Source organism: Stylophora pistillata, chromosome 2, assembly GCF_964205215.1.
Source record: "Stylophora pistillata chromosome 2, jaStyPist1.2, whole genome shotgun sequence".
NCBI classification, from domain to species: Eukaryota; Metazoa; Cnidaria; class Anthozoa; order Scleractinia; family Pocilloporidae; genus Stylophora; species Stylophora pistillata.
Genome location: NC_142520.1, coordinates 44,159,857 through 44,169,877, shown reverse-complemented (window position 1 = coordinate 44,169,877; position 10,021 = coordinate 44,159,857). Strand labels below are relative to the sequence as shown.

General features: G+C 37.2%; 2 protein-coding genes and 1 long non-coding RNA gene across 3 annotated transcripts in view; 1 reads left to right on the top strand and 2 right to left on the bottom strand.

Moving 5' to 3' along the window:
• The window catches only part of LOC111343819 (uncharacterized), a 4,108-nt gene extending 1,540 nt beyond the window's left edge, over nt 1-2,568 (bottom strand). Inside the window, exons 1-4 of the mRNA XM_022951009.2 lie at nt 2,385-2,568; nt 1,384-1,563; nt 230-1,066; nt 1-22 (exon numbers count right to left, since the gene is read on the bottom strand). The exon at nt 1-22 is cut by the window's left edge and continues 61 nt beyond it. Of these exons, the coding sequence (XP_022806744.1) occupies nt 1-22; nt 230-1,066; nt 1,384-1,563; nt 2,385-2,547 (1,202 nt within the window). The 5' untranslated portion in view covers nt 2,548-2,568. The remainder of the gene's footprint in view (nt 23-229; nt 1,067-1,383; nt 1,564-2,384) is intronic.
• Nucleotides 2,566-9,321, top strand: LOC148739727 (uncharacterized). The gene is made up of 9 exons (XM_088750122.1): nt 2,566-3,545; nt 4,047-4,287; nt 4,772-4,884; nt 5,267-5,550; nt 6,025-6,292; nt 6,499-6,696; nt 6,972-7,129; nt 7,377-7,483; nt 7,668-9,321. Exons 1-9 carry the CDS (start codon nt 2,690-2,692, stop codon nt 8,182-8,184), a joined length of 2,742 nt encoding a protein of 913 aa, XP_088606248.1. The 5' UTR covers nt 2,566-2,689; the 3' UTR covers nt 8,185-9,321.
• Nucleotides 4,911-6,258, bottom strand: LOC148739728 (uncharacterized). The gene is made up of 2 exons (XR_015996962.1): nt 6,118-6,258; nt 4,911-5,532 (listed from the first exon to the last, which is right to left on the bottom strand). It is a non-coding gene; the product is annotated as an uncharacterized LOC148739728 (long non-coding RNA).
• Nucleotides 9,322-10,021: the final 700 nt, after the last annotated feature.

Genomic DNA, 10,021 nt, shown 5'->3' with positions numbered 1-10,021 from the left:
TCTGCAGATGTCTTTGATTTTACTTCAGTATTAAAGAAAATAATCTGCTGTTATCACTCTGTTTAAGCTGATCATACTTCATGTTTTTAAAACAGAATTAACTCCTTACTTCACTAAATTCTATTGAGTATCATCTCCAAATGGTACTATAGCCTACATGTAGATGTACATGTGTGTTGGTGTGTAGCTGAAAACATGGAGCTTTCAAACTCAGAAAGTGGAAACTTACATGCTATGTTGAGTCTCTTGTGCACTTTCTCCAGCCGCTTCCTTAACGCTTTTATCTCCATCCTCTGTTCTTTACAGCAGTCACTACTAAAAGCATCAGCATCCTCAAGGATTTGTTCCCCCACCACCTCCTCCTCCATTTCATCATCACTGTTGTCTGCAATGGCACTTTGAAAATGAAGACCTCTCTTGGGCTCACGGGTTCCCTTTGTTTTAGTAGCAGCTGGCTTTGGGTTAGCAGCTGAAGAGCTCTGCTTCGATTGCACTGATCCTGGAGTGGAGATAACACTGGTGTTTGGGGTTCTGGTGAATGATTTGGTACCAGTAGAACTTCCAGGCACAGTTAGGTTGGCTACTGAAGATTCTTGTATGGTTGATCGCATTGACTCAGGAGTTGTGCTTGGGGTTCTGCCTGATGTGTAAGCGATGCGAGCTGGAGTCATTGGTGACTGGTTCGAAGAGTTGGCTTGGCGAAGTGGTTGGGGTGTGAAAGTGACGCTGGGTGAATCATTTACAATTGTAACCTCATCATTGTGTGTAGTTGCTGTTGTAGAAGCAACCCATCGACTTATAGCCTGGGCCTTTCTTGCTTCCAGCATCATCTTCTGTCTTTCTTGCTCCTGTTCTTTCTTCTTCCTTTTCTCTTCCTTGTTTTGGACAGCCTGCTCCTTTTCTTTAGCACTCTCTGTTGACTCCTGCTTCTTTTTCTTTTTCTGGTTTTCCTTGTCTCCTTCAGGATGCTTTCTTTTTTTCTGTGCTTTGGGCTCCTGTCCTTTGTTTCCATTCTTCTTTTCTTTTTCTAATTGCATCCTCTCCTTCATAAGCTCGTTCTTATCCGCTGTAAAGAAAGATTTTGAAAAAAAAAAAAAACAGTTCATCCTTTTGCCTTGCAACATTTTAAATGGTAGAAAAACTGAGAAGAGGACAATTCAAAGATTAAGCGAGTGATTTCAAAGTGGCCGACCAGGTGGCGCACAGTCAATTTAAATTAAAAACATCCAAGAGTGAAAGGCATCTTAGGCTGGTGGTACAACAAGCACTGTGCGGAAACTACAAGAGAGAAGATAAGTAAGATAAAACCGTGCCCGGTGGTGGCATTGTACATGTAGTACATGTAAATTAAACCTGGATAAGCGACAATCAAAATTGACTCACCCCCTTTGTTTAGTATCTTGGCATCATAGTATTTACCATTGGGGATCCACAAAGCATTAACGATATCCCCAACTTGCATTTCATTGTCTTCTTCGTCGTCAGGGAAGATGTGTCGAACTTCCTCTTCAGCAAGCACTCTCAAATTTTCATCATCCTCATATTTTACAAGGTACCAAAGTTCTACAGGTGTAACAAAAATTAAAACCCTTTGAATTTTCTTAAATTCAAACAATTAACTGTCAGCAGCAAGAGGCATAAAAAAAACTTTTTTAATTAAGGGGCCAGGCTGTTTGGATGCTTTCTGGGAATACAATCTGTACAGTTACTGGTCACTTTGTCACCAGCGAGTCTCGCCACCAGAAAACAACCCAAGATACTACCAATACCATGCATTTCTAGTTCTTAAAACATGTGCAGAGTGGCATTGAGTTTGTTGGTGGTGAAACTTCCTGTTGGTGAGATGACCGGTAACCATATGTACATACCCCTATGCCCTTTGAATTTTGACTAATGTCTGAAGCAGCAAGTTTTTGGAGCAACAAGAGGACTCTTGTTTCTTGGTCAGTTGTAATGTTTCCCGATTTGCAATACAATAAATATATTACTGGAGCACCAAAGTCAATAGAACTGATTGAAATGTTCTATTCAAGGGGGGAAATCCATTCATAACTTTGGCTCAAATTTTCCTTTTAAGTTCAGTTTACCGGTAGTTTCTGTTATTACTCTCTGGCTAGAGACATTACTTAAACATGTTCCAGGGAAATTTAGGCAACTGATATGTGCAGAGTGAGTAAAGGTAATGTCTTTTCTTTGTCTTCAAATGTTTGATATGCAAGGTCTATAAGCATGCAAGAGTACAAGTGAATCCTTTTGAATAAACTTGATAGTTTGGCAAAAATTATAAACAACTAAGGTGCATGTACTTACTCACTGATCTGACAACATGCATGCTTGTCGATCACTTTGTGCTTTCATAAACACGATTCAATCGAGTTGCTTACCTTCTCTTAGACGCGCTGGAGCACTTCTTTTCCTTGAATTTCTTTCCATCTTTTCTTGCAGTGGGAATAGGCAAACAAACCTTAAAACTCGCTCTGTATAAGTAACAAACTCTCTGAAGAAAGGCTTGCCGAAATGTGTGAAAAATTTGAAAAGGACGCGCATTTCGGCGTGGATCTGAAGGGCTCTCGTTATTGGTCAATTTAACACCACGTGTTCTTGTGTTGAGTCCGAAAGTCCACTACGCACGCGCACTTGAATAACAACACGTGTGGGGGACCGGGAACTAGACTTTAAGTCAACAAACATGGCCGACGATGGCGAGAAGGTTGCACGAGAACAAAGAGGTCGCTACCGAGAATACATGCGTCATTCTAATCCATACAAATTTCCAGCGGCAAGAAGACGAAAAGGCAACCTCTATAAAGCGAAACAATCATCAACTGGTACACGAAATGATTTAAACAAATGCGATGTTGAAGAAATGATTCCCGACACGCGACATGCACAGCCTCTTTGTACTGGCGATCCTGCTGAAATATTCGAAGCAGAAACAAACAGCATGATTTTAGGTGAAGACTGCAGCTATTTTCAAGTGCAAGACATGGAAGATTCAAGCACATTTGGAGTGGAAGAAGAAAATAATTCGGGGATAAGCGGAGACGAATTTGAACTGTTTGATTCCGCGGATACTAACACTTTTGAACAATTTGTCAAAGACGAGGATGCTTGCTCGGACATTTTCAGTGACTGTGAGAACCCTGATGAAATAGACACTGAATGCATTCCAGAACATTGTGGAGCAGAATCAGATGACATGCTATATTCGGGAGCTCCAATCACAAGTAACTCAAGTGTTGTGTTGTTGCTATCTTTCGTGTTTAAGCACAAGCTTACACGTGAAGCATTCAATGATTTGCTTGCAGTAATAGAGGCTCACTGTCCCCGGCCTAACAACTGCAAGACAACAGTAAACAACCTGTTCCAATTTCTGAGCAGAGCGAAGGGAAATGTTGTCAAGGATTACTTCTGTGGTTTCTGCAAGGCATATTATGGCAAAGATGTCAAAGGAAACTGTACCATTTGTGGCAAAAGCATCCAAAACAACGGTGGATTCTTCATTGAAGTGCCTATTGAAAATCAGCTACTTAAGTTTTTCTCTGGTAAGTGCAAGACTAAGTATGTAATTGTGTTACAGTATTAAAGTATTTTCAAATGCTACTACCACAGTCCAACAGTCGTCATAATTTATAACATAATATCGTTATTATTTTCATTATCTATAACAAAATTCTGGTTCTGGAGAGGCCTATTTGTCATGTAATTGGTGCATGATCAGGTTGGTACTGTACATGTACTGGTATCCAATGTCTGCATACTTCAAATCGGATACCTGTAATTGGACACCTACGTCATTTGCAGGTCAATCGACATCAATGGACAGTTTTTTGGGTCCGGGGAGGTGGGGATTTCACACAAATCATGTGCATTCTGATACAGGGATTTGAACCTGGAACTGCAAAAATTAATGCATGCCTCTTTTGCATATGAGCTGTTACTGAATACAATTTAAGCATAGATTACAGGGAAATGTAAAATGCTAGTATGCCCTCTACATCAAGAACGTTCAGCTATGTTTTATACAAGGGTCTCTTTTTCTTCAGATTCAGAATTTGTTGATGGACTAAAGTACCGATTTCACCGAGTTAAGAGGGCTGAAGACAATATAGAAGATGTCTATGATGGTTCCCTTTACAAAAGCAAGAGTGGTCCAGGTGGATTTCTTCTAGAGCCATATAACATCTCAGTAAAACTTAACACTGATGGTGTGGCAATATTTCGTTCATCACAATTTGGAGTTTGGCCTCTGTTTCTCCTCGTTAATGAGCTTCCTCCATCACTAAGGTACACAAATATATGTAGGCCCAATACCGGTATTTACCACACTGTATTTTAAAAAAAGTAAGGACAACAATAATTACAGTATTATTCACCCTCAAACATCCATTCTCAGTTATATGTATCAAATGAAATGTGTTGTATTAATGAGTCAGAATGCAGTTACATGTACATTAACTTTAAGGAGTCACAAGCTCTTGTAGGTAGTTAACAGTATAAAATTATGTAAGTTGTACACTATAGAGTACTTGCAAAGTGAACAGATACTTGCATAGTGCCTTCCTTTCTCAGGTGTATAAATGGTTACCAGAAAATTTACTCCTGGGGATAAAACTGCAATCGACTAGCATCTCATCCAGGGGGGAGTAGAAATACTCCTAGTCGGTTCATGTTAAAATAAACTAGGATAAGCCCCAGCTCTGATGAGCCACTTGCCTTGTATATGGACTATCTTACCTAAGCACTTACACCAGATATGTTACTTTTACAGGAGAACTAACAAGTACAGAATATTTGGTGGTCTATGGTTTGGTGAAGAGAAACCTTTTTTCTCAACTTTCTTCAAGCCATTTGTTGACACTTTGTGGAAAAGAGAAATGCATGGTTAGTAAAAAACAATTACATTTGGATAAGTCACCTAAATTTTCATTTATTTTTCCATAAAATAAATTTTTTGTGTAAAGGTACTGTACTCATCCATCAATAGCCGTTTTTACAAAGGAATTAAAAAATTGAAAAAAGTAACAATTAAATAAAGAATCTCCAGAACATGTGTCATGTGGTCAGTCTTTTAATTGGAGAGTGCCTTTAGTATAACATGTAATATTTTACTTAAGACTTTAAAAGTTTGTTTATTGAAATAACACCCAAAGACAAACTTAGGAACTCAGTGATTGAAAGTTCTTTGAGGTATGAATTTGGTCTGTATAAAGGGGTTGTTCATAAAAGGAGAAGTTTAAAATTATTGTACTTTTTGATATAACAGGAATTGAAGTCACACTTCCAGATGGAGCAAAGAAGAAATCCAAGGTTATGGCTCTTTCTGGTCACTTTGATCTTCCAGCCAGAGCTGGTGTCCTTGAGCAGATGACATATGTTGGCCACGATAGCTGTAGCTTTTGTGATGAACATGGCGACATTGTCAAGACTACTGGAAGAGGCCATGTTATGACCTTTCCATTTCGCAACACTCCATCTGGGCATGCTAAACCACGTGATGCAGTGGATGTTAAGGCTCACTCGTACGAAGCCCTTGAAAAGAATGCCACTGTAAGATACCTGTGACTTAATATTTTGATTGTAACTTAATATTTTGATTACATCTAAATAATAAAAAGAACGTTACATGTGGTTCATGGATGTTGTAGTTCAACTTTATCTTTAGTTTAAAATTTTTTAAACCAGTTTGATTTTTATTTCCCTTTTTTCATACTACGATAATCAATTTGAGGCAATGATAGTTAGTATTCAAACTGGTTTGAAAAATTTTAAACCAAAGACAAATTTAAACCACAACATAGATATGAATATGATGATTTGTTATTAGTGTGAACAACACAAGATATCAAGAACATAATGACTAAAGCATAACATTGTAAGGAAGAAACTTATTTTTTCTCTATGTTGTTATGTCACTACTGTGAACCAGGTCTTGGAAATGTTGTTGCTCAAGAATATGTATCTTGTTTTAAAATGCCTTTAGTTATTTTTGGGAAAACACTGAACTTCAGATTTCCTTTACAGGTTTGTGGCATTAAGGCACCAAGCCCATTATTACAGTTACCGAGCTTCGACGTTGTTAATGGCATTGCTATAGATGCTATGCACTGTGTCTACCTTGGAGTTGTAAAACAACTTGTTGGCCTGTGGTTTAATTCAAAGCACAGTGATCAGAGGTGGTACTGTGGGAGCCAAGTAGAGATGGTGGATAAACGCCTGCTGGAGATCAAGCCCCCTACTGTGATTACCAGGATCCCAAGAAGTATTCAGCATCATGTAAAATTCTGGAAAGGTAATCAACTTATGAGACATAAGCTGAAGCTTTATTATTTAGTGCACTTATCAGTGTCTTGCTGGGTGGAGGGGGAGAGTGTATTTTATAAATGTAAAGAAAAATGAAAGAAAAAGTTGAAAGTCTTAATTAGTTTCCACACTTACCTAAGCAAGTCCAAGCCTGCATTGATATCATATTCATTTGCACTGTTTCTTCTTTTACAGCTACAGAGTACCGCAACTGGCTACTTTATTATTCCCTACCCTGTTTAAAAGGAATTCTACCTGACGATTATTACCAGCATTATGCCTTGTTGGTTGGTGGCATTACCTTACTGTCTGGAAGATCCATTTCCCCTGGACAACTTCAAATGGCTGGAAAGTTCCTGATTCATTTTGTTGAGATGTTTGATGTGTATTATGGTAAGAAATATTATATGTAATGATAAAAACAGTATATATCACTTGCTATATATAGTGCTAACTATTCAAAGTTTACTCAAGGTGTTATAAATTATTTTCAAGCAACATAACCATGAGCTTGAATTTTTTGGTTAATTAACTCATAAGACTTAAAATCCTTTGTGCTAATAACCAAGATAGGGAATGCACACTTAATGGACACACTGCAAAAGAACTGCAAAAGGTATTTTATTCCTGCCCTTACAGGAAGTACATGTATCTTTTTATATTGACAGATCCAAGATATGTGCTGATGAATCAGCACATGCTGCTTCATTTGGAGAAATCAGTGCGGGATCATGGTCCCCTTTGGAGCAGTTCCTTGTTCGTTTTTGAGGATTGGAATGGAGACCTTTCTAATTATTTCCATGGAACACAAAACATTGCAATCCAGGTCAGCTAGTGTTGCAAACTGTTCAATTAATACTTTGTACAGGAAGTTGATGGTTGTTGTACTCTTCCTGGTATAATTTTAAACAAGTTTTAAGACAATGAATTACTGTTTTGACCAACTTTTAGCCACAAAGTAAAAATAATGGAGTCAGGCCATAATACAATAGAATTTATTCAGTGTGTGTTCTTGTTGTATGTCTTGCATTCAATGGTTCTAAGTTTCCATTTAATTTTTTATTGTTTTGAAGATAATGACTGCTGTGACAAGTCAACAAAGCTTCCCAGAAATGATAAAAGAGATTCCTCCAGGGCATGCAAAAGATCTGGTGCTGCGGCTTCGTGGGCAAACAAACAGGTTGGTAGTTAACCCTTTCGTGGCATATCAATCATTCTACTTACTTATTGTTTTTGTGTATGTTTAACAAATTGTAATCCAATCGCAAGGAACTTCTAAACAAGTCTGGAGTAATATGACTTTAAGTAAAGACCTCTAAGGGGCATAGGTTGTATAACAGCAGTATTTTTTTCTTGTCTTTCAGGACCAACAGGATGCATCTCAAAAATGAGTTTTTTGCAATTGGTGCTCTAAAGAAAGGGACACCTGGTGCACCATTTGAAGAAGATCTTCTGCTTTGTTTGGGTGTGGAGTCCATTGAATGTGTCACTTTCTTTAAACGTCTACAATTTGGGGATGCCATTTTTCACTCACAAATGTACAAGAGAGTTTCAAGAAGAAACAACTTCACCATTGCGTATTGCCAGGGAGGGCACACAAGCTATGGCCAAATTGAAGTGTTCTTTTTGGTTGAGGAAACTTTCAGGATGACTTGTGGCGCAGTCATCGCTCCAATGCCCAAGTCTAGTGGAGTACTTTGTGAAAGGCATGAAGTATTGGGGAATGTTGTCAATCACATTGTTCCTCTCCACCAACCAAAGAAGAACAGATTTGACATTATCCCTTTAGAGGACATTATAGATGTGTGTCTGTACATTAAATTTTCAGATAGTGAGGTGGGATATGCTGCGCATTTTCCTAACCATTTTGAAAAGGACTGAACATTGTCTTGTATACATGTACATGCATTTTCTTTTGCAAATTTTAGACCAAAAATTGTCACTGGCCTGCCAATGTAAAGCGATGAACATCAACAATGATTGTATAAATTCAAATCACTGAATTTTTTTTGCATTCAAGCTTCGTCATCAGTCTTCAACACACAATTGGACGCATAAGGCCTTGCATTTAAGCTTACTGAAGCCTTATTACATTAAATTTTCGCACCACATTAATTTTGTGATTTTGAGGTTTATGCATTTCACAATTTTGCAAAAGGTTTTGTATTTTGAGTCACTTTTATTCTGTGTTTATCAGTGAGGTGATTTACCTCAATTTTGGCAATTTACTGTAAAAATTCTATGACCTAAATATAAGGATTGTTGTACAAATAAGTTTCAAAAACTTTTATGTTATCAAGCTTCAGGTCCGTTGACACTCACATCTTCAAAGTTAACTTCACTTTTCATTTTCTTTTGGACTTGCAAACTGTAATTTAACTTATTCTTTCTTGATTTTTACCTAATGCATCACATAATTTTCACATCATGTTATGTACACAAAACTTGTTTTTCATGCCACTTAAACTTTTCAATATTTTAAAATTAATTGCCAAATTCGCAAAGTTTAGGCATTGCAAAGATTTCATGTAATAAGGAACATGTAGCTTGTTATTTTCCTACGTACAGTCTGCAAAGATTTCATTTAATATAAAGCCTTGAATCTTTGCTACCAAACTTAATTTTTCAAACATGAAAAACTTTTTTGAAAAAAGGCCTTCAGTTCATGGTGACAATGAGAAGGATTTATTATTCAACAAAGTATGATGCAGTATATGCATGTTGATATTGTTGTAAGTTTCATAAAACTCAAGTTAACACTTGAATTATGACATGTAACACAATGACAATGCATAGGTGAACAGAAACTTGAATGAAATTTTCATCTATTTTTATTAGGGAAGCATGTCAGAGTGTTGCAAAGTTATCTCTTGACTCATGTAAAATATTCTTAGACTTTTATGGTCATTTCAGTTAAAAAAAATGTAGCCTGTCAGAATAATTAATGGTTTTTGCTCTCTGTTTACAATAGAGGACATTATTGTCTCAGTCCAATTAATAAAATTGTCAATTACTCAATGTGTGGACATGTGTTTTCCCATTGCCATTATGAGCATAGATATGTCCCATAGATTTCCCATAGAACTACTGTCATGGGAGATCTTTGGGAAACAAGAGCTGAAATGGTTGAAATATGGAGAGTGAATGTCCCATAGAGATCCCATACAGTTTTCACAATGGGAAATCTATGGGGCATGATGAACACCTGTCAGCTGGTATGGGTAATCTATGGTATACTCTTCATAATGAATGTCCCATATCAATGCCATAGGTAAGGACAGTTGTGGGAATTCTTATTGGTATGGGATGTGTATGGGAACCTTATTCCCATAGGTTTCCCATAAAATAAGAAGCCTTCTATTTTCTTCCCATGCATGTCCCATAGTTAAAAATTTGGTAAAATTTGGCCCCATACCAATTCCATATACCCAGGTTACCTTCCCATACCATTCCCATCTATGGGTCAGATATGGTCCAAGCAGTCCCATACCATTCCCATACTTTTGCTTTGGTAAGGGCAGGAGTATACAATATCTGAAGTTTTGGAAAGGTATTGATTAATTTGTTCGGTGCTATTTATTTTTTGGTGTAAAGTTCAATTGATCTCATAAACAGACTACAATCTAATAAAGTCTGAGTCCATCCATTCTGGCACTAAAATAGACAATTATATTTGATTTTACTATTTAACCCATAAATTCTTATCATTAAAAAACTT

Excerpts from the sequence above, each read along its gene's own strand:
- LOC148739727 (XM_088750122.1), top strand. The coding sequence starts at position 2,690 with ATGGCCGACGATGGCGAGAAGGTTGCACGAGAACAAAGAGGTCGCTAC. Across the intron at positions 4,885-5,266 it reads GTGGAAAAGAGAAATGCATG|GAATTGAAGTCACACTTCCA; the intron begins GTTAGTAAAAAA and ends TTGATATAACAG. Across the intron at positions 7,130-7,376 it reads CACAAAACATTGCAATCCAG|ATAATGACTGCTGTGACAAG; the intron begins GTCAGCTAGTGT and ends ATTGTTTTGAAG.